This window comes from Helicoverpa zea, chromosome 4 (genome assembly GCF_022581195.2).
Source record: "Helicoverpa zea isolate HzStark_Cry1AcR chromosome 4, ilHelZeax1.1, whole genome shotgun sequence".
Classification (NCBI taxonomy): Eukaryota; Metazoa; Arthropoda; class Insecta; order Lepidoptera; family Noctuidae; genus Helicoverpa; species Helicoverpa zea.
Window position 1 is genome coordinate 9403961 of NC_061455.1, and position 27487 is coordinate 9431447.

Sequence of the window (27487 nt, forward strand, 5' to 3'; positions counted from 1 at the left end):
ATCTGCATAATTAAAATCTTTAAATTCAACAACATTCCGCTGCGCGAACGCACACGGATGACGTGCTGCTGTCGCTGTATAATGTAAATAGATTACCAATCGACACTATCTTTAAAAAGTAGAAATGAAGAAGGATACTACCAAATACTGATTCAAAAGCATTTGTATTGTAATGAACACAAAAGGAAGTTTTGCCGACTAAATAAAAAACAATTCAACCCTGGTTTTACTAAGATTCTATAGATGTTATTAAGCGCTAGACCATGTTGAGATGCGTACGGCCGCGAGCGGCTCACGAAATTCGTCGGCCGCGCGCGACTGTCGCGGACCTCGGCAGCGGTGCCATACATTTTCATAGGTTGACAACCGTTATCCACGGAATTCTACCTTTAGAGCTTATTTGCTGATAGAAACAACAGAAATTCAAGGGAACCCCACGTCGATGTACATTTTACTGTAAAAGCTTGAACTACGGTAAATCTTAGTTTGCAGTGACGAGGTCTTTACATAAAACGGAACAGGTAGTTATTAATAAAACAACAGTGTATGACATTTGAATTTATTCATTTAAATAATACAACTTGCCTATTATTATGCAATCAACACTTTTTCTTTAATTATATTTGTCATCAGTTATGATTTACTGCAGATATCTTTTTAACGTAGGCACAATAACGAATCTGATAGAAATATATGAAAAAATACGTTATTGCATAAATATACAAGAGTTTATAAAGATTGCAAGAAAGTAATGTACATTAATTAAATTTTGATTCTTGAAGACTTCTCCCCATTTTCTTCCTTTATCTGCGAAAAAAAGAACGTTATATAGACTTTGGATTCAGAGAACGTATTAAATATTTGTGACGAATTGTTAACTCAGAAAATAATAATTTATACTTCATTATGCCTCAGTCGGGAAAAGAAGACAAAAAATAGGAATCATCACTGAATAAATTATCTTTTCTTTTTGTTTAGCACTAATTAATGATTTTATAATTACCTAAATTCCTATAATTTAGACAGAAAATTTCCGCGGACACTTTCGGGGATGCCGTCGGTATTTCAGCACTGAAAAAGAAAAATAAAATCAGAAGAGCCCAAACACATACTAAAACAATACATAAATAGATTATTGGAAATACAGGCCATTACACTCAATGCGCTTCTAACCGCCTTTTAGTGTCAGACATTACTTGGAATTATATCACACTTTTTATTTATATGTTGTCATTATATTTTAGTTAAGAATCGCATTGAATAAATAACCTTTTGTCCAATTTAATCAGATTTCATGGGTTTATGCATCAACATACATCAGTCGGGAAAAGAAGACAAAAATAATGAATCATCATGTATAAGTGCGCTTTTCTGCGCCTGAAAAAACAAAAAATGCGCCTTCACAAAAGTTTCACACATGTACAAGGTACTTAAGGTAAGCATGGCCTGTCAAATCACTTTTTACAAATACATAGTTCATATTTTGTCAAGCGCATTTTTAGTTCAATTTTTGTAATTATAGATATATAATTTTACACCGTACCTTGCACAAATCATCCAATCGCCTGTTAATGGCAGCTAGCTCCTTTCCTGGCCATCTGGAAACAAATATAAATTATAACCGTCTTACCACAAAAACTTTTAAACGTCAGTTTATGCCTTGTCTAAAAAAATGTCAAATTATGACGTTGACATATGGTTCATTTTGCAGCCAAAATTTTATTAGACAAGTGTAAAACAGGGTTTAAAGTTTTTGTAGTAAGGCCCTAATACTTTACTCTGAATTTAATGGCTTTAATTAGATTGTTCCTGATTTACTTCTAAAGCTATAAGAATATTAAAATCATCACTCCAAATGAAAAAATATTTCAGTTCCTACAGACAAGCTATTTACTCAGAAAAGATTGAACTTAGCGCGGCAAACCACTGAAATCAGCAAGGTATATTTACTGTAACTCCTCGTCTGCTTACTCCTACAGCACATCGTTGTAGTACAATATTACTAAAGAAAACATATCTCAGTAGTTACCTGAATATGTCGTCCTGGTGGCCTAGCTAAAAACTGACACCTGTGAACATAATAAAAATAAAATTAGTTTTTATTTAGATAACAAATACGAAGAACGAAAGGATTACTTCAAATGAAACTAAGATTTTTACATACAGTCAGCACTATACAGCATTCTTTAAAATTAAAATTATTGTTATTGCAATATTGGAGTAATTATTCAAAAATGATTGATCTGAATGTCTAATTAAATCAGTGCTGTAACACTATATCATTATATTGAGAAACAAAGCCAGAGCTGGGCGAGTTCATGCTGACTATACACCGACTATTTTAAGATTTTATTAATGTGGGAAATGTTAACAGAATGCATTTTTTTCTAGGATCCACTTTTTTTTGAAAAAAAAAAATAGAAAAATAGGAATTAGATTCGAGACACCTTATATATCATTTGGTAATTGTATAAGTAATAGTTATGATTATTATGTTTAAAACGTAGGTAATGGTATGTAAGCACTGATTAAAGTCAAATATTCAATTTCATATAACAGGTAATACACTTGTGTGGGAGCGTTCACGACTGCGGAAGCGGGAGCGAATTGTGAGCAATGCTCTACTAACCAAAGCAAACCAAATACTTGGTTTGTGTTTGGAAAAGAATTATCAAGCAATCATTTACTGACGGGGATGTGAGTCAATTCTTATTGATAAAAAGCTACTGCAAGATCTCGAAGTTGGCGTGTGTTTTGTTCGGCATAACTAATTTTAATATCGATTCCATCCACATCTTAGCTCGACTAACACTTCAATCTCTAGTGGGATCCATATTTTCTTTCATGTCTCTCCTAAACATTAAATACAACTTGACCCAAAGGTATGCTTTAAATTCGAAATGCTGACTTCAACTGCCAACCGCACATGCAGTGACTACATGAAATCGGTTGATATCTGGGAGCTGCTGTATTTGCTGCTTCCGCTTCGCTCCAAAACGATTTCACGTCAGTACACACAAAGCAGTGGTGCAGCTGCGGTACGTGCGGTCGGCAGTTGCATTCGGCGGCTCGCTTCCAAAACAAACCTTTACATAGCACGTGTAATATGTCTAACATTGCCCCAACGCTTCAGCTTCCGCACATCCCGCAATGTTACAGAATGCTTGCCCTGCATGTTTGAATAAATTCACCACGCCCGCAACAACGCACCCTACAGAACTTGGGACAAAATACTGTCCATATAAAACACGAGGGAATAAGCAGAACCTATTTATATTCACTAGTTTTAACCGAATTCCCAAAAAAGAGGAAGTTGACAAACGAGTGTTTGTACTTTTTTCATATTTTATATTCATCAATATACAAAGAAATAAGAGCATTTTTAAACTATTAAACACACTGGTACTTTAAAAAATACGCAGTATTATAAATATAGGTAAACCAACGTTTATTTCCGAGGACGACATTTTGGATGAGATTCATGACCTCAAACGCAGTATTTTGTAGTAACATACAATCCAAGATACATTGAGGTATGTTAATATAAGTGCAGGTCAAAAGGTTTAATTTTATGAATAGGTACTTGTGAAGACATACAAATTATTTTGTATTTTGCCTTTTATTAATGTTTCTTTGCCAATGTATAGATGCGAAAATGCACTAGGCATTTTAATAATTTGCAGATTAAAACATTGGAATATAATATTTGCTCTTTTGCCATAGGAAACGTATCTTCATTACGAGCCAGGCAATAAACTTTTTGTTCAAAAGTAAATATTGTTTGTTTTTTTTTCATTATGCACCTAACAAATTTTATCAGACGTCCAAAATCATGAATATAACGTTTTACCCCCATTAAATAAATATGGACGTGGATCTCGTCCTAGAGATGGGCACTTAATTACTAGGTGAGCATTCGTTAATGCGCACTTATTGGTAAGATTTTGATATCTTCCGAAAAAGCTGTGAAACACTACGATCATATTACTCCAAGCGCGCAGTAACTCCTCCACATATTTGACAAAAAAAAAAACTTTCTAGAGCATTTTAAAGCCCTTAAAATAGTATCAGGAGGGTAGCACTCATACCGATTAAATAAAATAAGTGACCGTGAAGATTCAAAGACGTGTTGCATTTAATTGATAACTTACCAGTTAGTTACTCAAGAGCATGCCGCAGAATTCAGATATAGGTTATACTAGGCGTCTTCCCTGAAGCAATTGTGGTTTCTTATTCCGTTCTTCGTGTAATTCTCCAATCCTTTTCAATATAAAAATTACAACTGCTAATATAAACTGAGGAAAAAATATTAACCTAGGCAGACACTATATTAAATCCCCTGCTGTCCATGAAGTTATGAAAACCTCAAAGGGTAAAAATGTGTTTCTAGTGGGGAAATTGTTTTCTTTTTGTCATTGGTACGCTTGAATCTAGAGAAACAATTGCTCGCTTCATTTATGACCATTTTTAATTCTTAATGGCTCTTTGTTGAAGTAGAAGAAGCATGTAACTGGTAAACTTTGCCTGCCTCCTTCAGAAAACTCATAGGATGTAAGTAATATTTTCCAATTAAAACAATACGCTATAAATGCCATCATGGCACTGGACTGTTCAGTCCGTGCGAACCATTTTCTGTAGCTTTAAAAGCTTCATTTTGCAAGTGTGCATTTCGATTATCTGGGATGATACGGACATAACAGATTGGTCCTTTCCAAATAATACACAATTGAATACTATAAAGATATTTTTACTCAACTATTTAGGCACCTTCATTTTGTTATTGACAACGAGATGCTATTATTAATTTAGCACACGTCTGCAAAATTCTAAATGGAATGAGGTTTTATGAGGGAAATACTATTAAGGGAATTAGTAAATAATATAAGTTGTTCATACACTTCTGCATCCGTAAAAATAGAATCCTGCATTTTTTTTTCATTACACTTTCAGTTTCTGGGTGAGAAGAGGACCTGTGTACTTCAACGCCGACAATAAGTGCAGATGTTAGGCCACGTCCATGTTTTTTAGCACAGAGGGTGCCCCGCACACATACCTCCTCTGTGGTCAGTATAGCCAACTTGTGTTGTAGCTTTACTTGTTGTGTACAGTGAGTGGAGTACAAATTTAGCAATTTTCCAATTTCTCCAAACGGTACACAATATTTTAGTACTTACCACAACAGGACATTATAATCCTTCAGTGTTTATATTGTATTCTCAAACAAAATGAAGAATAACAAAACGCCTGTCAATCGTCGTTTTGGTTCGAAACCCCACAAATCATTACGACCCGAAATATGTAGTCAGCCCCGGAAGTCGATGAACAACATCCAAATATCGAAAACTGTTAATGCACGATGCGTCATAAATTGCTAAAAAATGCTAGAAAAGTTTAAAAGTAGTTGATCACTCTCGGCATTAGTAAGTTAACAACAAGAACTCAATTTTTTTTTTAAACAAGTTGCTGAATACCAATGAACTCATAAGTCGTTGAACAAGATTAAATCCTAGTCTTGCTCACGTAAATTCCTTGTTTGACTTTACTTGACGAGAGCTTATTTTTTTTTTCATTACCTGTAGAAGAAAAGAGAATTCGGCTACACAACTACATAGATACATCCATGACGACATCCGCGATTTGAAAGAAATAAACTGATAATAAAATTAAGGAAAATTTCATAGAATTTAACATCCTTATTCCTCTTTATCATACTGAAATACTGTTACAGTGAACCGTGATAATGTATGAATTTTTTGTTACCTTTACTTTGATAAACTCCATACAGAAATACCCTTTTTTATGTATTCCTGTGAGTGCCTGTGAATACAAATTTAAGAGCAAAATGCATATTGACAGTTTTTAGACCAGTTGCCCAAAGCAACCCAAAGAAAAGCCCTCATTACATACAAAAAATTCCAAAATTAACTTACTCTTTGCGTTTTTTAAATTTTCTACTGCTCACTAGTCTTTAAGATGTACTCGTTAGAGGTCGTTACGTAGCGCGGTCTTCGATAACAAGTTTCGCAAGCTTTGTTCTTAACGGAAGGAAATATTTTGGTAACCTGTATAAAATTGAGTAGATACGCAATTTTACAAGAAAACGAATAACAATTCCGACGGTTTTATTAAAACTAGCTTCCACTTATTTTACATTATACACCTGAATAAATAGCTTGAATAAGTTTCAATAAAACATTGCAAAATTGATGCTATTCTAAGACAGTACATGTATAACCCTTGAAACACGTATATCTTAAACTTGATGAAATAGAACTTTTAAACGAGAATTTGATCAGATCACTGAATCATCAACGTTTCACGATTTCCTAATACACATATAGCCGGATTATGGAAACAAAGTATTGAAAGACAGTTTTCAGCAATCGGATCTACCAAAGCAAGCGGTGTATTTTTAACACGCTAGGTATTATTAGGTCGACCTGTATGTCTATCGTCACGTTTTCGTTGAAAATCAGCGCTGAGGCCTTGTCCCGTACAGTGTCTCAGCATGATGCTGAGCGAGGGCCGTTTCACGTGGGTATGATGCATTTCCCTTTATGTGTTCTCTTTCTCTTTTTTGTGTTATTCTTTTTGTCTTACCGGCGTAAATACATGTATTTTTCTTTCTTTTCGGACCTTAGTGTCATTAAAAATAATAACAGCGCCTAGATCGTCGGCCACGGCGGCTGCTCTCACATAATGAGATAAGCCAGCCGTGCAGGACATACAGTGCACAAGCATTTTCGCAGACACAGGTGCACTCTCTATTCCCTCTCTCTCAAAGCCTGGTGGAATGTCAGTCCAACACGACCAAAAAGAGAGATCAGCCACAGGACCCTCATTTACGTGCTCTTTCAAGCAATGGTGTACCAATCACCAACTTCTAGAGTCCGGGCTGCTTTTCGAAAGTTTATAAAACTCACCAAGCGATTTCGGTCCGACCCGGGAATCGAACCCAAGACCATGGCAATCGGGCCATGTGACTATTAGCAAAACCCATAGTTTTTCAACAATGCTTAGAATTTCGTTATTCAAATATCTCGTCTCCGCTTCACTCTTATCTGCGCTGGGAAGCCGTTGCAGGAACCATCAAGTTTTTTCATAATAGCTACCATAATTGCTGCTCGGAAAGATTTGTGGTTATATACAATTTGTCCTGAAATGTATAAACATGACATGCAGAATGTATCAGGATGAATGACGCAATGTATGGAAAATGTATCTAAGACATACACAATTTAAACATGTTAACATTGAAGCTCCGACTGGAGCGGGAAATTAGTAAATAACGAAATGTTTTTTTTTCTTCGATTTTCGAAATATTATTATATTCTTAATTCAAACGGATACTCGTTTAAGTTTATCGTTATCATTTAAACTGAAAGAACTTCAGAGTTATGGAAAATGTATCTAAGACATACACAATTTAAACATGTTAACATTGAAGCTCCGACTGGAGCGGGAAATTAGTAAATAACGAAATGTTTTTTTTTCTTCGATTTTCGAAATATTATTATATTCTTAATTCAAACGGATACACGTTTAAGTGTATCGTTATCATTTAAACTGAAAGAACTTCAGAGTTAAGCAAACATGTACAACAAAAAATATAAGAAATATCTTATTAGCGGGATCGTTCGATAGAGTTACTGCGGCCCTAGTATCAAGGTGTCAGAACTAGTCAGAAGGAAAAGAGATTGGTTTTAGCCAGAAGAATTCTGACACTCCCTCTCCCGCTGCAGCCGCATAAAGAGGTATTATTTGATGATTTTTCACATAAAAATTGTATAGTATTAGTGCGAACGATAAGATCACGCCTCATACCTGCAGTTAGCTTATGTAAAATATCAAAAAAAGCTTTTTATGTATTATTAAAATAAAATATATTTGAATTTCCCGTTTCAGTCGCATTCATCTTAAGATAATCTCTCACTTCACAGTGCTATTAATGAATGCATTAGGTAATAAATAATTATAATGTTAATAAACATACAATATTTCTACATTTTGCTAGTAAATACATTACGCGTAAATAAGGTTTATAAAATATTACATAAAAATGAATCATAATAGCATTTGATGTGTGACAAAAGGCAAGTAAGTGTACTTTGGTGGCTAAGCCTTCTAAGATTTTAATGCACCAGGGCCTTAAGTGGCATTAGTAATTTAGTATTCCACAGAATAAAAAATCAACAATTTGTTTACTAATGGAAGTAATGTCTAGTATGAGCTATTAATTCTGCAACCCAGGTTGTTAGTATGTTAAGAGAAGCGTTATTATATGTATAACATACTCGTATGTATACAGAACAAGTGACATTCAATTGAACTATGGAAGTATTTTGAGATAATTTGTAAATACATTATGTACAATATAAGTAATGAGCGCAAAAATTGCCGTGCAGCTATTGGTCCATTTAGCCACAAAAAGAAATGCTTGGAGCAATAACAGCCGCACATACAATCACTGCCACAATCATCTGTCTCAGATGTTTCGATTCATGATGATTAGGGTATGTATATGTATGTATGCTTTCAGGTCTAAGCTAGTGTTTTGGAAAAGAAAAAAAAGTTCGTAAGTGTATGTAAAATCCTTCAGAAAGGTATTGGATGAGGGATGACTTACCACACAAAGATGTATTTACGACACATCCGATATATAAAATAACGATTTAAAGTACATAATAATAAATGTGGTACACATGTATGTACTGAAAATACTGTTGCCAATGGTTGATACATCGAGTTTTTTTTATTTGTCTCGGGCATCCATTAGAAACCTTAAATTCGAAATATCATGTAGTGCCCATAATAAGTGAAAACAGTTTACTTACAAAATTAAATCATGATGTAAGTGATGTGAAGATGAAAAATATCTGTTACAATAATATATATATATCATCCATGTTGTATCATCACCTTGGTAAACAAATTGAAATGGACCCAACTGCGGAGTAAGTACAAGGGGCATGCCCAAAACGATCAGTTACGAGTGACCTAACGAAGCGTTTGGATCGTTTTATTGGACGATTTTTGGAATTATAAAAAATGTGCGGGAACCAAAGAATGCGTACAAGGGCGGATGTTCCTAAGCCCCCCGAACACGAGCACACGATTATTTTTTTTACATTTTGCAATGGAGAAATTGACTTTTTAGTATGGAATGGGTGGAATCTAGAAATAATAAATAAAAAATGACTTAAATAAAGTTTTTATTTGCGACGTAAAAATAAACTAATATACGAAATGTTAAATATAATTTTTTACACTCAATTCACTATGCACAAAGTTGTATTTAACATCAAATTAAGAGCATGCGTATAGATTTAACCCATAGATTCGTAAACTAGTCACATTGGAAGCATTAAAATTACGGAACTTATGAGGGACCAGTGTATATGCATGCCAGCAGCTTGTGAACTGCCTGAGGTGCTTGCTGCTTGTAAATTTTTCGCAGGTATACTTGCGCCCTGAGGGACACTACTTGAAGGGACACTACTTGAAGCAAGCATACGATCTTATATACTTTTCCATAAATAAAAAGGTTCTGCCGTTTTACCGAAAATCATGACTAAACGAACCATACAAACGTATTTTTTATATCAGCTAGGACTTTAGTCTTTTACTTCAGATAATTTCGGTGGTATTACATCTAGAATAATGTTCTTCCACACACCACATATTGCTAGTGGTAATGGAACTAAATATGTTGACGTGTTTACGTGAACGGTACTTTTGTGCCAGATTTACTAATATGGCAATATCAGAATACTTGTTATTGTGAACCACCTAGAGTATTGGTTCCATATCGAAAAAATATTTAAATTACTTATTATTTTAAATGCATGCCATAATATTGTTATACGACACAAAATGATGTGGTACTAAGTTCATCGAAAAACGAAAAATTAAGTTATATACGTTACACAAAATGGAGAAAGAAGAATATAAAGAAGAAAAGTATATTAAAATTACCAAAAACAGATTTGTATTTCGACCTTGTTCCTAATATCGGCCAAAAGGAATACTGATTAATAGATATGAAGAGTGAATTAAATTAAGTATGTACCTTGTTATCAACTATTAACCTAAAATTAATTACAGATAGTATAGTGAGCTAAGTGGCTTTTGGTTTTGCCTGAAATAGAGCAGAAATTACATTTAATATTGAATGCATGTTAAGCATTGTACCGAAAAATACAGGAATGTTTATATTAATCTTTTAGATGAAATCATCTGGGATACCTTTTGTTTGCCAAATAAAATCAGTAGCGCTTACCAAACGTTTTACATCCTTGACATGTCAGATAAATTCGAAAGAATGTCTCTAATATTATCGACAGTCTAATGATTTGTGGGCAAGAAAGTTTTTCCAAATAACATGTTTATAATAAAATCATCTAGTACTACTACTGTTACCACCAACTTTATTGAGAATGTTTTTTTCAGAATCGATGTATCTAATAAATAGAAACTCATAATAAACTAATGTAAACTGCTGTTTTCGTCAATATCTTAAAATTGGCGACAACTCCACTCATGGTCGTGGAGGGGAGGGCCTTATAATTTACAATACCGTAAGATAGCAAAATGGTTAATAAATCCATGCAACTCATTAGATTTTGACTTAACGAGTAGGTTTCGAACTGTTGATTTGCTGCGGATTACAATAACCGATCCATTCCTTGTGTTCCAATTAGAGATTTGATTTTGTCATAATTCATGTGAAGCTAATATCAAAATTCAATCTCCAATCGCAAAACAACGGATTGGTCGGTTATTGTAAGCTGCAGTAATTCTATAGTGAGTCAAGTTGTAATTCATTTTCGTGATACAATGTTTACGGCCGTGATTATAAAAGCCGTTGGTCAGGACAAAATGGGTTTTAATTTTTAGATTCCAAAAGGCCTGTTTGAGTGTAAATACAGGGTGTGATAGTTTTATTCGTTATGTTAGGCATATAGCCAATACTTTTCATTTTATAACAACATCATAAATTACAAATGACGAGATGAGAAAGCACGTTTTACCCGAAGAACGCACCCAAATTAAACGAGATTAGGTATATCATATATTATGATCATGAATTTCATAAAAATGGGGATCAACTGTGCTCTATCATATTCCATAAATTTGTACCCAACCAACAACTAAGAAACAAAATAAAATGTTTCACATTCGGAACAACCGATAAAATTAAACACTAAAATCTCATTTAAGAGCTTGTTTAAAAGCGACGACGTTTGTTAGGGTAATCGTCCATTTGGCGCGGTCCTTCCCAACCGCGGTTTGGCGGCATGTCATCGTAACTCCCTCGTGGCATGTCGTACTGGTCTCTGAAGCCTCCATCCTAAGTGAGCAATCATAATACTTTCTAATAGAATTTTACTTAATTAAGCAAAAGAAGTGTGGCAAAATGTTACCAATTAAATAAAGATTGATTGCAAACCAGTTTGTAACTTTCCAAGAGTTAATTTTATATTTCCTAAGTATTTACTAGGGACCAAAAATTCCGGCGTTTTTTAATCTGCTGGAAATATTCATTAAAATGTTCACATACTAGATTTTTTTATGAATAATATGTTTTGTTCTGTTATGATATTATTTATGGACCACATATACGTAATAATACTATAAATTGAATACTCGAGCGCATTATCTCCGTAGCATTAGCAGAGCTAGCGACTTGGTTCATTAAGTGTAACATCGTAACAACGCTTTCACACTAGAGGACTTTTATCGCGCCTAGTAAAACCGAGCGGCAAAAATATGTCACTCGATTCTAAAGGTCATCTTTCGCATCGGTATTTATCAAGTGTTTACGGTGTCGCGCGTACCTATACGCGTCTGTAGGAACTGAGCGGAAGAGTCGCTAAAGTGTAACCACCCTGACATTGCATGCCACTTTCTTTACTCTCCAATTTATGCTTAAACTAATGTAAATACCAATGCTGGTTTCATTAATAGAAATACAGATTGAGTTAGCTATGCCAGATACGTACGTACCAATATTTGTAAACCTTTGAAGAATACTTTGCTCCTAAATCGGGAGTGTAGGAAAAGTAGCAGACAGGTTTCGTATCCTTCGGTATGGGAATTCACCAAACACATGCATTTTAACGATGTCTTAAAGGCTACACCTTCATTAAGCCTACAACTTGGAGTAAGCGAGTATCTGCATCTTGTGTACAGATTATAGCGAAATTATTATTAAAGAAGCTTAGCGTAGGTTGTATGAAACGTGTATCGAAGAAAGCCTACCCTGCCGAACACACACAGAAAATTACCGGTTTGCAGAAGACACCAAACCAGAGCGCACAACGAGGGATCTGTAAGCTGTAAGGGATCCACTGCTAGCTGTGTATGCGCACAAAAGTTTCATAATGTTCGCGAACATTTCTAAAAATGTTCGCAATGCTATCGAGCCGAGCGATATTTTTCTCTCTCAAAATAGTTTTGCAGTATTGTTCTGGCATAGGACTCATTATTTATTCAGTATTTCGGTTTTAGTAATTCAATGTTTATAACCTTCGGTACATCAATCCGACCGACAAAGACCGGCAATCATCATAACTACTGGATGCTTTTACAGTTACCAAGTTGTTTACAGATAGTGGCCTCATGAGATACCTCTCATTTCAACAGTTATACTGTTTCGATTACCTACTTAGAATCTTTCTGTTGTTGCCTACGCTTTCCCACAGCCTAACAAATATTATTGAAGTGCAAAAACCTACATCTTGGTAACTTCAAAAGCATGAAGAAGCGCTAGAAAAATTTGTTCCTTAGTAAATACTGGTGAAAACGATTAATGATTTTATCTCCCATTAATAATTTTAAAATTACATGGTAGCTGCATTTCTGTAGCAATCCAGAATAAATCCAGAGTGCAAACTGCCGATGCTAGATATACCAAGTTTACCGTCATTTTTATTATTTTATTAGTGAAAGGTCATCAAACTTACAAGTACATAAATGGTGCATTTTGTTATCATATATTATTCAGTGATTAATTTAGCTTATAAGAAAACTAAAAGAGAACGTAAAGATCCAGGCAGGATATCAATCGAATTTATGTTTGTTTAATTGGTGTGTAATTAGAAATATTTGAATTTCTTTTATAATATATGATTATGTGAGTTGCTAAATTTGAAACAGTAAAACATAACTTAAATGGATTTTTCAATAAGTTTATGGATTAACTGGTAGAATAATCGTAAATATTGCATCATAAAATCAAGAGAACACTGAATATTCCAGTGATCCAATGGCAGTTTGTAACAGAATTAATGACTCACCATTGGCTGCTGCTGGTCGAACATGCCTTGCTCCTGGCGGTCCAACATGGAATTGAGTCTTTGTGCCTGTTGAAATAATTTATCTTATTGGTACAATCGAACAACATCGACATTGTTATACTACATTAAAATTTATTGCACCCTTACTATGTGTACCCACATCCCAAGGGAAATGCTTGCCATATGAGGATAACATAAAAAATATCCATCCATTAATGGCTTCAAGTGTAATTAATAAATAAAATATAAGGCAAGTGTAGCTTTAATACGAAAGTAGTACAGCATGAGTACTTCTGTGTTCAGATAAAGTTAGTACTTGGATAATGGAGCTTCTATGGTATTGGTTAGTTTGGTGGTGTTACCTGCACGAAGAGCGTGTTCTCCTGCTGGCGGCGGCGCAGCTCGTCGTCCTGCTGGCGCATGCGCTGCGAGAGCTCCTCCTCCTGGCGCAGCAGCTGCGCGCGCTCGGCCTCGCGCCGCTCGTCGGCCGCGCGCTCCGCCATCTCCCAGCTGCGCTTCTGCCGCTCGCGGTCCTGCTCGCGCTGCCGCAGCTGCTCGCGCAGCAGCTCCGTCTCGTGCTCGTATCTGCACAACCATATCACTTACTACTCCGATTCACAACGTCAACTGTAGGTTTGACGACTACACAAGCCCAGTTTACTTAAGCATCATGACATCATTTCAAAACATGACTGATAATTAAACAAAAATTCCTTTTGACGTTTTTGAATTTAAAGTCAAAACAAAATGATGATCAATGATCATGTCCTTCAAGCCCATATCGGCTACGGCGGCTGTTTTCGTCTAAGGAGCAGACACAGGTGCACTCACTATTCCTTCACTCTCATACTCCGATGGGACAGCAATCCAACACAACCAGAGAGAGAAACAAAATAATACTCACTTGGCATACTCCATCTGTGCTTCCAACTTTTCCTCTTCTGCGGCTAGTTCCTTCTTAAGTGCCTCTTCCTTCTGACGATGGAGCTCATGAAGCTGCTTCCACCTCGTGCCATACTCATGTTCAAAGCTACTGGGTTCAGAAAATCGCGGTCCGAGCTCACGCGCCCTCAAAAACTCTGGATGTTTCTTTGGCAAATTCTTTTCTGGGTAGCCATCAAACTCATCAGGCTCTTCAAAGCTTTCAACAATGACTGGACGAAGTGATCTAAAATAAATATTCGATAAAATTTTACATTGTATTGGACAACATGTCTATTGCTACAGTAATTGAATTGAGGAAATAACTTACGAGGTCAAGAAAAAGCACTTCTCAGTGCAATTACGAATGGCAGCCAATGCACTTGGCTTCCTTGCAAATTCTACTACTCCTTCACCAAGTGTCTTCCCACGTTCATCTACTCTCACATAAGCTCTCTCAATTTTACCGAAAATCTCAAAAGCTCTATATAATAGCTCATTTGACACAAATGGTGGCAGATTCTTCACCCTGACTGCACTGTTGTGTGGTGCAAATCTAACTCTGAGTGTTCTCCCATTTCTCATTTTACCATCCAATTCCCTCTTTGCTCTTTCAGCATTGACTCTATAATCCTATGAAAAAAAAATGCAAAGGTTAATTGTTACATCCCAACATGTTAAAATTCTTGAACTAAAAGAAATTAACAACTCAAGAATTTCCTATGTCTTTTTTCAGTTTCTATACACAAATAGCAATTTCTTACCATTTTAATAAATCCAAAGTTCTTTTCCTTGTTAATAAATAATTCAGCTGTTTCACCAAAGGGTGCGAACAGAGCAGTAATTTCCTCTTCAGTGACATCACCCGTAAGATTTCCAATGTACAAGCGGCTTCTTCCATTGAACTTTACTTCTGGTTGATCAATTTGGGGTAAATCTGTCAAAGGACCCATCAAGTCCTTCAGCTTGTTAGCTAACATTTGTTCCTAAAGCATATATTGAAGAGTTAATATAAAGTAGTTTAAGGGCAAATGCACATTTTTCTAGCTTATACATTTTTGTTACAAAATTAATCTGTGATTATCTTTAAAAATATATCCAGATGATTACTGACCTCTCTTTGGACTGGTTTTCCCCCATCTTGCTGGGGCCCACGCATGTTATTGGGTCGTTGTTGGTTGCGGGGAGGTCCTCCAGGGCCACCTTTGTTAGGACCAAACTGTTTGTTGCCCTGGCCAAAGTTGCCCCCTGGTTTGTTGCCGGGACCACCTTGACCTCCCCATCCGCCCTGCTTGTTGCCCCCAAAGTTACCATTGAGGTTCTGAGGAAAGAAAAGGAATGTCAGACAATGTCTATGCATATAGCAGTGATGATAAATTGTAAATAACTCATACACAGGAACTATGAACTTACCCTTTGCTGCTGATTTTGATTGGGGTTTTGGTTTGAATGCTGATTCACATTCTTCTGCTCAACATTGATTGACTTATCAACATGGTCCTGGGAGTCATTCTTAGCTTGTACAACAGGAGCAGGCTTCTGCTGTTGTTGTTGCGGCGGTTGCTGTTGAGGTTTCTGCTGGGGCTGCGGTGCAGGCTGTGGCTTTGGTTGCTGAGCTTGCTGTTGTGGAGCCTGCTGAGCTTCAGGTTTAGCCTGTTGTTGTGGCTGAGGCTTGGCCTGAGCCTGGTTTTGTTGTTGAGGAGGTTGTTGTTGGGGCTTGTCATTGAGCTGAGGTGGCTTTGCCTATGAATAGACAACATTGCATATTTTTATTACTTGCACCGCAAAGACAGATTACCATATAACAAAAAACCACAAATAAATATGCTTGATACGTTATCATCAACATGATTTCGATTCTATTTTCGTCGGTCGTTCAGAAAGAAATGAATCGATATCGAAGTTAGGCCACCAGCTAACACAAAATGGCGTCGTCTCCGTCACGAACCTTTATTCCCCTTTCATCACGGTCTTTGCGTAACATAACCATTTAAATACACAAAAAAATTTGAACCAGACACGTTTTAATTACAGACTTCATTGAAAACCCTATGCTTGTAGTAGGACAACTGATAAAATATACACATACCTCATTAGGCCGTTGACCTCCTTGACCGTGATTCTGATTCCTTTGAACATTATGATCAAATCTTGAATTGCGGAAGCCACCTCGATTATTGCCACGACGACCCTGTCTTTGTGGCTGCGGAGGGCCACCAAAACCTCTATGATTGCCGAATTGATTCATGGCTTGCATTTGCATTCTCTGCAATAAAATGCGTCGTGAAAGTAGGTTGAGCAATAAAAAGGAAGTATACGAAAAAAAACTTACAAACACTTACATTTACCGACGTAAGGTGGTAGATGTATTTTTTGCTGTTCAAAATAATCCAATTTAACTAAAATAATAATTTACACTTAGCGACTTCGACTAGCTGACCAGCGAATTACACCGCATCAGCAGCGAAAGAAAGTCGGCGTATAACAACATGGCGTCCTTTCCGGTCTTTGGTTCCACCAAGGTTTCACTTTTATAGTCTATGACTCTATGGTTCCGTTATGGTTGCTCACAAGTATTATTAGGCCTTCCACAGACTTTCAGACGCCGGAATGGTTTTCTGAATGCCAAATTCTTCTTCCGTACTTTCTTAATAAACATTCTTAATCCATTCCGGCTGTTTGAGGACGCCCTTTTACACTCAGCATGCCAGATATAACGTCGGACATCCATTGCTCAAAGTTACATCAACGCCACGCGACGACTAGGCGACCGACTTGCACAGAAGAGTGTATTCATTGATTGGATACCTACAAGACGTGGTCATCAGTTACGTCCGATAGTCCGATATACGCTCTATTCATAGTTTTGCGTGCGTTGTATTTCCTCTTGCAAAAGTTAGTCTCCGGTCTTTCAAAACCAAGAGATTCGTGGGCCTATTTCATCGAGATAGTTATAAGTCAATGGCCTTAAGTGCTTATTACATTTGACTAAATTCAGTCGTCTAAATAGGTATGTCTAATTAGGTTTCTAAATGATTTAATGAAACCTACCTTCCTACAGTTACCGGCACGGATGTCGGGCTCTCGGCGGAAGAGTGGGGATCGCTTTGCGCACCCGTACGCATAAGGCAATAACGCAGTAAATCGCTTGTGCGCAGGTGAAGGTCAGGGCCCGACATCCGTGCCGGTAACTGTAAATGCGATTACATTTGACTGAATTTAGTGACTGAATCATTTAGATGACTGAATTTAGTCCAGTGTAATAAGCCCTTTATCTACGTCCTTGTGAAGCTGTCAACTGTCAAGTCATCAAATGTCATCAACCAAACCAACCACCACTTGCACGCCCGGTTCAAAACTTAAAATCCCTCTCCCGACTAATTTCCGTTCCCTCCTATCCCACTCCTGTCCAGAACTGCTCCAGATGCTGTTGATGTTTATACATCAAAACAATATTAAATTATAAACTGTGGCCTATATTTAGGCCACAGTTTGTATGGTTGTGGTATATATTATATGTTATGTGTTACTAACATTTTGTTGTTTTTATATATGTAAATGTATTTCTGTTTGTTTCAGTGCCGTCCTACTAACACATTAAGTTACACAAGATCGGCCACAGCACCATCTTAAATCAATATATATATATTTTTTATTTTATTTTTTTTTAATTGAAAGCACTTCTTGCTTCTCATCCCACTTGTCATTGGCAGAATCGTCGAAGTTGACATCGACACGGATTGCCATATACAAAAATAGAATAGAATAGATTTTGGTTGGTCAGAATGGTCAGTCAGCTGCTCGAAATTATCAAAATACCTCCAATAAATCTCCAATCCTAATTGATAAGTAAACCTCACAATTCACAACCGATGAATAGGGATTGTAGTGTCAGCATAATACGCAAATTTACTACGTTGTGAATATTTCAAGATTTTATATTTACCAACATTGCGACGAACTTTCAAATAAAAGCACTTACTTGCCGTCAAGCAAAAGCTTTAATAATTCATCATAGTATTATAAGGGATACTCTTATCTCCTTATCTCCAATAACTAAAGAAGTTGGATTTGAAGACATGGAATCAACTGACACAAACACAGCTGATGCTGAAAAAGGCTTAGATGATGTTGAACTAAAGTATACTTTACTGCCATTCGAAAGGCAAATATTTGTAGATGCTTTTGAAAAAGAAGCACTTGTCATCATGGCTAAGTATGTCATTATTATATTATAATTCATTTATTATGTTAAAGTACTTGTGGTGTATAAAATATAGACTAATATGTTACATGTATTTCAGGGGAATTAATTACAATAACATAATATCAAATTTACTGTGGATTTATAAAGACCCTGAGCATTTGGTTTTTGTGTTGAACAGTGGAGAACAAGAAGAAAGATATTTTACTGAAAAATTTGGATTATCACCTTTGCCCAATCTTGGAACTGATAGGTAACAAAGAAGCATTCAAAGATATCACTATATGTTAGATGGCATGTATGTTAAATATAATAATTATGATTGCAGAGAGAAAGCATACTTAGAGGGAGGGATACATTTTGTTTCAACTCGCATTTTAGTTGTGGACTTGTTGAAGAACAGAGTTCCCATTTCCCATATAACGGGCATCATTGTTTTGAGAGCACATACTGTTCTAGAATCATGCCAGGAAGCTTTTGCATTGAGACTCTACAGACAAAATAATAAGGTTAATATTGTAATATTTTTTTCAACTTTTTTTTGGTTGATATTACAGTTATTTTTTTTTTATTCTTACAGACTGGTTTTGTGAAGGCATTTTCAAATTCTCCTATATCATTTACATTTGGCTACAATCATGTGGAGAAGGTTATGAGGGCATTATTTGTTACTGAGCTATTTTTATGGCCAAGGTATGTATAGATGAGGTATATTTATAAAGTATTTGGGAGATATTTGCGTTTTTTAAAGACTCTCAGAAACATTATCCACCCCCTATGATTCCAAAATTGCATTAAAATGAGAAAAAAGTTAAAGATAAGTTTATCTATTCAATAATAGCCATATTCTCATATAAATCAATTATTCTAGCATTCTTTAATTCTTCTTTTTTTTGTCACCCTTGAATAGGTTCCATGGCTCAATAATCAAAAGTCTCAAGAGTAGACAAGCAGAAGTGGTGGAGTTGCATGTGCCGCTGACCACCAACATGCGGTTCATTCAGACTTGCTTGCTTGATATCATAAACTACACTGTGAAACAACTCAAAAGCATCAATAGGACTTTGGATATGCAGGTATTATTTTTATTTTATGTAGGTAATAATATTACAATACAGTGAAATTTTGATACAGCAAAGATAAAATCTAATATTCTTCTATATGATATGATTGAACTAATCATGATATGCAGTGGCGTAGCGTGGCGGGGGCAGGGGGGGCAAATTCCCCGGGCGGCAGCTTTTAGGGGGCGGCAAAATTTAGCCAATTAAAAAAAAAAATGTTCGCAACTAGTATGAGCGCCGCTACATAAAACTGTCTAACAATAACAAAACATTAAACAAGAAAGTTGAAACTTTTTAAACTTAAAATTAATTATTGTTAAAATTTGGTACTTAAAACACACGTAACACTACATTTTACGTAATTTTGGTTTTGAGTCTTAAATAAAAAATAATTAAAATTTCGCGCTCGCTTCGCTCGCGTAGTATTCAGAAACTGTATGCGCTAAATTTTACATCTGTCAACAAACAAACGTTAAGTACGTTTGGGCTAAATTTTACGTAATTTTTGTTTTAAATCCGCTAAAAATTTCGCGCTCACTTCGCTCGCGTATTCAAAAACACTACGCCCTTGTTTTTGCATCTGTCAACAAACAAAAAGTTAAGTAGGTACGTTTGGGCTAAATTTTACGTAATATTTGGTTTAAGTCCGATAAAAATTTCGCGCTCGCTTCGCTCGCGAATATGGAAACAACATAGGCAAGTTTTTCTTTATTTGCTTTTGCTTACCTACACAACTGCCGACATGCGTCTAGCAGAGTGCTAATTTAGGTAAACCGATGAGGTGGTCCCCGGCAAGACAAACTTTAGTTAAAGTGGTCCCTCATGACTAAAAGGTTAAGAACCACTCACTGGTTTAGATAAACTTGAATGCTATAAGCAATACCTACCTAGATACAAGCCAAATTTCACGCTTAGGTATAGTTCCATGGAAACTAGTTTAAGTGTTAGTCCCGTAAATTAAATTAATTTGTTAAACAGTTTAAAGTAGCCCCGCTTTTTAAATTATTTCAATTCCATATATACTTATAGTTACCTACTTCGCTAGCCTGCGTTACCGCGGCTCTGGAACATAAAAGGCCTTCGACGGAACACGACGGTTTTTAGTCAGTAAGAGTCTGACACTCCCTCACCGCTGCTAACCCACAGCGGGAAGGGTCATTTGATGATTTTTAACGTCGATACAAAAAAAACCCCTTTTTTTGAAGTCGGTTAAAAATGACAAACGGCCAGTAACACTTGTTAAAAAAAAAACACGGGAAGGGGCGGCAAAATCGACAACTGCCCCGGGCGGCAGATACCCACGCTACGCCACTGATGATATGCCTTTTGGTTTCAGGAAATAACAACAGAAAACTGCATAACAAAAAAGTTCCACAAAATTCTTCAGTCACAGCTAGACTGTGTTTGGCATCAGTTAAGTACAAGAACAAAAGAGTACATACAAGATCTCAAAGTACTGCGGAGCATGGCTGTGTAAGTAACCACAATAAAGGATTTCTAAATACGTAATAAAACATTTTTTAAGAAATATATCCTCCAAAAATTTTTGGAAAGCAATATTTTCTACAAAATCAACACAATTGTTTCCAGGCATATTCGTCATATCATATTATTTTTACTTTTAGTAACTTGATAGATGATGATGCTGTTTCATTCCATGCTTTAGTAAGTAAATACAGCACACAAGAATATGCACAGGTCAACTCTGGATGGATACTTTTAGAATCAGCTGAGCAGTTATTCCGAATAGCCAGAGGAAGAGTGTTTAATCATAAACAAGGTAATTAACCTTAATATCGCAATTTATAGAATCTACAGAAATTGCAAAAGTTTAACTCAAATTAACTACGCTTGTGTTTCGATTCCCAGAATTCGATCCAGAACATTGTCCAAAATGGAAATGCCTCAGTGATCTACTGTCAAAAGAAATACCTGAAGAAGTTAAGAAAAAAGATGGAGCAAACCTAAATAATACGAAAATATTAGTTCTTTGTCAGGATAACAAAACATGTTCCCAATTAAATAATTTTCTAACAATGGGCCCACATAAATATCTATTTTACATGGCGTTTAGAAGAGACCTCACTATAAATAGTGTTTCATCTAAATATACAAATCTGAAGAAGCCTAAAACTGAAGATACAAATGATAAAGATGCAAAACGTAAGGAAGAAGTGAAAGATGCTGACAATAAAGAAGAGGAAGATTTTAATGCAGATGAAACTAAATCTAATTACCTGCTAACTTTAACACAATGTAATGCCCAAGCTGAGGCAGTAGACGCAAGTATGTTTGAGCCAATTTCGCAGGTACGCAATACATAAAAGAAATATAATTTGCATAATTCTTATTACAGTACTTCTGAAATTCTGAAACCTAGCGGAATCTTTTTCTATTTCTAATACCTAAACCTAATACATATAAAATTTTATTATAGATATGTGAGTAGGTATCTATCACATCTAAGTAACCTTAGTTTAGCCATTTGTCAGAGACAGCTTCTGTCTTTTATCCTGTACAGCCTGGCAAAAGCTATGACTTGTAAACAATAATTACATATTTTGCATTTCATATTCCAGATGGAAAATTTAGATTTTACTCAACTTGAAATAGAGAGGCCCGTTATTTGCATTCGAACGTTCAAAGAAAGTGGCTGCAACTTTTCCCTGGAGCGTACATTAGAAGCGTTGCGGCCAGAGTACGTGATCTTATACCACTGTGACGTCGCCGCAGTTAGACAAATAGAACTATTCGAGTGCCGCAAAAGAAACGACGAACCCAAAACTAAAGTTTACTTTGTAATTCATGATAAAACAATAGAGGAACAATCCTACCTTACCACTCTGAAGAGAGAGAAACAAGCTTTTGAATTATTAATCCAGACAAAAAGTGTATGTTATATCTACTTCTAGCAATATGCGCTTATTTTTTCTACAATTATAGACAAGTAATTGAGATTATAATTTCAGGTAATGGTAGTGCCATCATATCAGGATGGCAAGACGGACGAGTATTTTAACTTGAATGTAGAACATGAGGACAATGCCTTAGACACTCGGAAAGCAGGTAATTTGTAAATTTTTTTGTTCAGCAAAATTTCTAAACCTACGAGATCTAAAATCTACATTTATTTAACAGGTGGGCAAAATCAGCAAAAAGAGAAGCCGGCAGTTATCGTAGACATGAGAGAATTTCGTTCAGATCTGCCAGCCTTACTTCACAAGAAGGGCATCAACATTGAGCCTGTTACAATCGCCGTGAGGACATTTTTTCTATCAAAATATTCTATTCGATCTACTTAGTGCTCAGCCGTTCAACTCGCGTGTAAAAGGAACTGCGAGTAAAACTGTATTAAACAAAGTCAAATTTATAAGCATTACTCTAATGAACTGTTTCTTTTCAGATTGGTGACTACATACTTACACCGGACATCTGTGTTGAAAGGAAATCTATTTCCGATTTGATTGGATCCCTTAATTCTGGCCGACTCTACACGCAATGCACCCAAATGTGTCGAAATTATAGTCGCCCCATTCTTCTTATTGAATTCGACCAAAATAAGCCATTTAATTTACAGGTAATGTTGGGTCCTTTTTTTGGTAATCATTTATTTGAAATGACCGAGAAGACAGAAGCATTATACCTGTTTATGTAGTACTTTGATCAGCTCCCAAATATCAGTTTTATTTTTTCCAGGGCCACTTCGTAGTATCAACTGACATATCAGGCGCAGACATACAACAAAAGCTTCAACTGCTCACCATACACTTCCCTCGGTTGAAGCTGGTATGGTCTCCAAGCCCCTATGCTACTGCAGAATTATTTTATGAACTAAAAGTAAGTAACTAAGTAACAGACATGAACACCCTTTTCCATTAAGATTTCTTTTGGTGAATTAGTCAAGGGAGCTTGACTAATTCACCAAAATAGAAACGAACTCGATTTAAGCGTATGAACATAACATTTATTTTATTACAGCAAGGTAGAAAAAATCCTAACGTAGCAGAAGCTCTAGCTCTCAGTGGCGATAACACCGCCGAAGATATGCATTACGAGCGATACAACATCCTAGTTCATGATTTTGTGCAAAAGCTACCCGGAGTCAACTCGAAAAATATCGCAAGAATTATGGATCGAGGCAAATCGTTGGATCACCTCATTACTTTATCCCAAGTACGTATTTAAAATATAATTCGCTCTATTTCCGGCACCAGATGTCGATCATTCGTCATATTTAATGTAATGTAATTTTCAGGATGAGTTACAAACTTTGATAGAGAACAAAAATGATGCAGCAACCTTGCATTCCATTCTACACGTCAAGCCTCGCCCCGTAGATGCAAATAAGGACGACAAATCCTATGGAAAAAAGAAATTTGGCGGGAAGCCGTTCCAGAATAAAAGAAAGTGATTTGTGATATGTAAATAATTTATTATTTAAACCATACAATAATTTAAGAAGCAATGGTGTGAACAATACAATAAAATCATTGGATATAAGGTGTGTACTCGTCTACTTAAATATTTCAAGGTAGATTACACTTACGATCAATAGTAATAATGATCTCACTCGGAAATAATATCAACGCCAAGGACCTAAAACAAAGTTACAAATACTTTCAGCAGTTTCAACTAGTATCTGATGCTTATATTAATTTAAACAGTCGCGTTTTATTAATTGAATGCTTTTTTTATCGGAAATCTGAGGATAATAGCTTTAAAACGATATTAATTAAAAAGTTTGACTTTATTCCATTGTACTAGGTACTGTCATCTATGATGCCCATTTTTCAACTTGATATTATCAAATAATATAACATTTCCCTGAAAAAAACAACTTACTCTTATATATGAAATCAAAATGATCTAACAAGGATAGTATAGTAGTAACAGCAGAAAATAAAAGTAATAAAAACTAGTCAGGGCTTTTTTCTTAAAAATCCAAAAAAGTTCCTCATCATACCTGAAAAAAAATCGTGTTTAAATATACTGCCTTTTTGTTCAGTACTGCGATTATTTTGAAACATTACAGGCCGCTTATTAGTCTTGTTTTTTTTTATGTTCAATATTATTTATAGAGTATAGATTTTATAATTATTGAAGGACTAATTAATTTAGTTATCCTCACGTTTAAATTCTATCAAAAATTAGGTAGTTAACTGGTCGCTCGCACAGGTCACAGAACCCGATGAATGCAAGCGATGGCATAATGCATAAAACAATCATTGATTTTTATGCTACTCAAAAATCTTTTAGCATGCGATTTTATTTAGAATATAAACATTCCCTTTTAAAGCAATACTGGGGGCTCCAATATTTTATTAATAAAGTCCTATATCTTAAGGTTTTTTTCAACTTAGAACACAATACCCTAACAATAAGTTTGGTACATGAGTAACAAAATACTGATAAATTAATTTTTATATAGCAACTGAAAATTAATGAAATTTGCTTTCATGTAAAATACACAAATATGTCATCAAGCCATTGTCCAGTACATATCACTTACGATATTGGTGGTCCTTGTCAGTCAGCGGTACATAGATAACACTCATTAGTTTTTTTATGGTAGTTGTGCCGTCAGCTGCCTTGTCAACCTTAAAGAAAACAGCAGTAGTACAAATTACTTATATGTTCAAATGACCATGTATAGTACAAATGGAAATAATCAAATACCTGAGTCAAATGTTGTTCACCACCCTCAGGACCAATAGGTACAACAAGCCTGCCACCAGGTTTAAGTTGATCAACCAACTGAAAAAATAATAATTGTCAAAAATCATTATTAACTGATCTGAAGAGAATGCTATGGTAAAAAGTAATCACACAATTCCTATAATGATATAAAACAAGAATATATCTTAAGGTCTTAATATTCTGGCCCTGACACCAATTCAAACATAAGAGAGATGTATAGTATAACAAAATGACTTACAGGTTGTGGTAGAGTAGGAGCAGCTGCTCCAACATGGATAGCATTATATGGTCCATCAGCTGGGTATCCTAGACGTCCATCACCACTGTAAAGACATCATTGATTAGAATCTAGTTTTGAGTATCAATAAATTGGGTCCCCTAAGGAATTTAAGTTTCTTCAAATAAGACTTACCAACCAACTTAACCCTTTCAGAAGTGAGCAGTGTGGGGTTGTCATTCTGAATGTTTTTAGTAGCCAATGTTACAAGCTCAGTTATGTGATCTATCCCAACAACTCGTCCAGCTTCTCCGACCATCATGGCCATACAAGCAGTCAAGTAGCCAGAACCAGATCCTACATCCAATGCTTTTTCTCCTGGTATTAGTTGGTTCTTTAACCTTTCCAATGCATGAGCATGCTAAAAATAAATTGAATTTAAATGCTAGAATTTATAATTTGAAATTGAAAGTAAAATTAAACAACTGTTACATAAGTAAAATCTTACCATGTGTGGAGCACTTATAGTGGCTGAGTATCCAATCGTTTGCGGTGAATCATGGTATGGAGCAGAAGGGCAGTAATTTTTTCGGTCAACAGCTAACATCGCATTTGCTACAGCATCAGATTTTATGATGCCATTGGCTGTATAATAGAATTGGTTCGAAAATAAGAAATATATAAACATCAAATAAATAGAAAAATGTATGGTCAGTGGGTCGTCTATTTTATGAAGTTTAATAAAGAATTAATCATGCTGATCAAAATTAAGTCGTAGTATCCGACTCTTTATTAAAATGACTGTAAACGTAAACACCATTGGTTTCAGAACATTGGCCTCTTAATAAAAAAACTTTCTCATGTCATAAACTTTCAAAATCATATTATCTTAATTGAATAAATTTTATTCTTACCTCGTAAATTTCGAACCATATCAGCATTGTTTACTCCATGACTTCGCCAAGCCATGATTCTGCTAACGAAAATAATAACCAGCAAAAATACTTTACGCCATGAATTACCTATTGTGAAAGAAATATTACAGCATTTATTACACTCAGTTACTTATATTTTTTTAGTTTATTTTCGTTTTCAGTATTGAATGAAGAGTTTATAGATGTCACTTGTCAGTTTAACTCTTCTAATGTCAGTCAGTTGACGTTCGAATCATCTGTTCTTTCTATGTCAATGGTTCTTTCGCAGGGTTCGCTCTATTTACCTCAGGATAGCCTCTCGTATTTTATGTTCTTTTACCCCTATATTTTTAAATTAATAAATATATCTGAAGAGTTAGAACGCGCTATCCTCAGAAAAAACTGTTTTTTTTTTATCAATCCTCTTTGTCGGCGAAGACCTAGGTAATAGCTAAAGCACAATTATTTATTAAGAATTTATGATCAACAGCATTATAATCCCAGATCCTTAGGTATCCAGTCCCTATAATAGAGAATGTAGGTACCATGTAGCAGAGAGCGATGAAGATGACAAGGCTAAGCCCAAAAAGGACTAAATGGGTATAAGCAGCGTAGTAAATACGTAAGATGGTGTGAAACCGCAAAATCAAGATCCAATGTTTTTTATCGCAATTTATATCGGTCAGGATAATGACTAGTAAGACAAGAATATCTCTATTGCCGAATGCGACCGGACAAGTAGGCCCAACATCACCACAAAGTGGATCCTATCCTTAATCATAGAAGGCGACAGCTACCTTCCTATGGGGGAGGCCTTTGTGCAGCAGCAGTGGACTGCGATAGGCTGATGATGATGATGTACTAGTTATGCAATTTCTTTTACAAAATGTACAAAACACATCATAAACTTATTTCCTTAACCTAGAAAGAATTCATTAATCTGATTTTAAATTCTGGTACCTTTCTCCATTGAATTCTCCGTAGATATTCCGGAAACTAAAACGCAAAATAAATAATAGTTTAAAAAAAACTAAAAAACACGCTTTTTATAGAAAAACGAACTAAAAATTAGAAAATAAATTTTAATGGATTTAAATTAAGAAAACAGTGTTAAAAATTTCAATGAATATAAATTAATAATAGTATGAATACAAAAAAAATATTTAAAAAAG

The 27487-nt window shown here is 35.5% G+C and overlaps 3 protein-coding genes across 6 annotated transcripts; 1 reads left to right on the forward strand and 2 right to left on the reverse strand.

Moving 5' to 3' along the window:
• Nucleotides 1–545: 545 nt before the first annotated feature.
• Nucleotides 546–16726, reverse strand: LOC124630018 (hrp65 protein-like). 2 transcript variants are annotated; one of them, XR_006984367.1, is made up of 13 exons: nucleotides 16562–16726; nucleotides 16309–16485; nucleotides 15633–15962; nucleotides 15334–15540; nucleotides 14984–15205; nucleotides 14551–14852; nucleotides 14203–14466; nucleotides 13661–13883; nucleotides 13299–13364; nucleotides 2030–2069; nucleotides 1544–1598; nucleotides 1004–1071; nucleotides 546–807 (listed from the first exon to the last, which is right to left on the reverse strand). XR_006984367.1 is itself a non-coding variant. In XM_047163722.1 (10 exons), exons 2-10 carry the CDS (start codon nucleotides 16480–16482, stop codon nucleotides 11228–11230), a joined length of 1911 nt encoding a protein of 636 aa, XP_047019678.1. In that variant the 5' UTR covers nucleotides 16483–16485; nucleotides 16562–16726; the 3' UTR covers nucleotides 9196–11227. The 2 variants fall into 2 exon arrangements, 1 of the variants encoding a protein (XP_047019678.1); XM_047163722.1 differs by lacking the exons at nucleotides 546–807; nucleotides 1004–1071; nucleotides 1544–1598; nucleotides 2030–2069 and adding an exon at nucleotides 9196–11350.
• A 1175-nt stretch (nucleotides 16727–17901) lies between these two features.
• Nucleotides 17902–23987, forward strand: LOC124629800 (DNA repair endonuclease XPF). Its single transcript, XM_047163364.1, has 15 exons — nucleotides 17902–18435; nucleotides 18524–18676; nucleotides 18752–18932; nucleotides 19004–19116; nucleotides 19334–19499; nucleotides 20824–20960; nucleotides 21113–21267; nucleotides 21357–21796; nucleotides 22067–22378; nucleotides 22457–22553; nucleotides 22626–22744; nucleotides 22891–23064; nucleotides 23184–23324; nucleotides 23466–23660; nucleotides 23743–23987. Exons 1-15 carry the CDS (start codon nucleotides 18299–18301, stop codon nucleotides 23896–23898), a joined length of 2676 nt encoding a protein of 891 aa, XP_047019320.1. The 5' UTR covers nucleotides 17902–18298; the 3' UTR covers nucleotides 23899–23987.
• LOC124629801 (protein-L-isoaspartate(D-aspartate) O-methyltransferase) lies at nucleotides 23899–26543 on the reverse strand. 3 transcript variants are annotated; one of them, XR_006984334.1, is made up of 7 exons: nucleotides 26316–26540; nucleotides 25910–26046; nucleotides 25597–25822; nucleotides 25423–25507; nucleotides 25164–25241; nucleotides 24997–25084; nucleotides 23899–24450 (listed from the first exon to the last, which is right to left on the reverse strand). XR_006984334.1 is itself a non-coding variant. In XM_047163365.1 (7 exons), exons 1-7 carry the CDS (start codon nucleotides 26368–26370, stop codon nucleotides 24407–24409), a joined length of 717 nt encoding a protein of 238 aa, XP_047019321.1. In that variant the 5' UTR covers nucleotides 26371–26543; the 3' UTR covers nucleotides 23899–24406. The 3 variants fall into 3 exon arrangements, 1 of the variants encoding a protein (XP_047019321.1); XR_006984333.1 differs by having other exon boundaries at nucleotides 23899–24083; nucleotides 26316–26539; XM_047163365.1 differs by having other exon boundaries at nucleotides 25593–25822; nucleotides 26316–26543.
• Nucleotides 26544–27487: the final 944 nt, after the last annotated feature.

Bases quoted from the DNA above. Each gene is read 5' to 3' on its own strand.
- LOC124629800 (XM_047163364.1), top strand. From the start codon at position 18,299: ATGGAATCAACTGACACAAACACAGCTGATGCTGAAAAAGGCTTAGAT. The intron at 21,797-22,066 runs GTACGCAATACA...TTCATATTCCAG, and splicing joins TGTTTGAGCCAATTTCGCAG to ATGGAAAATTTAGATTTTAC. The intron at 22,554-22,625 runs GTAATTTGTAAA...TTTATTTAACAG, and splicing joins CTTAGACACTCGGAAAGCAG to GTGGGCAAAATCAGCAAAAA.
- LOC124629801 (XM_047163365.1), bottom strand. From the start codon at position 26,370: ATGGCTTGGCGAAGTCATGGAGTAAACAATGCTGATATGGTTCGAAAT. The intron at 26,047-26,315 runs GTAAGAATAAAA...TCTATTATACAG, and splicing joins TATGGTTCGAAATTTACGAG to CCAATGGCATCATAAAATCT. The intron at 25,242-25,422 runs GTAAGTCATTTT...TTATTTTTTCAG, and splicing joins CTCCTACTCTACCACAACCT to TTGGTTGATCAACTTAAACC.
- LOC124630018 (XM_047163722.1), bottom strand. From the start codon at position 16,482: ATGCAAATGCAAGCCATGAATCAATTCGGCAATCATAGAGGTTTTGGT. The intron at 15,206-15,333 runs GTCAGTAATCAT...TATATGCTTTAG, and splicing joins GAAAACCAGTCCAAAGAGAG to GAACAAATGTTAGCTAACAA. The intron at 14,853-14,983 runs GTAAGAAATTGC...TTTTTTTCATAG, and splicing joins ACTTTGGATTTATTAAAATG to GATTATAGAGTCAATGCTGA.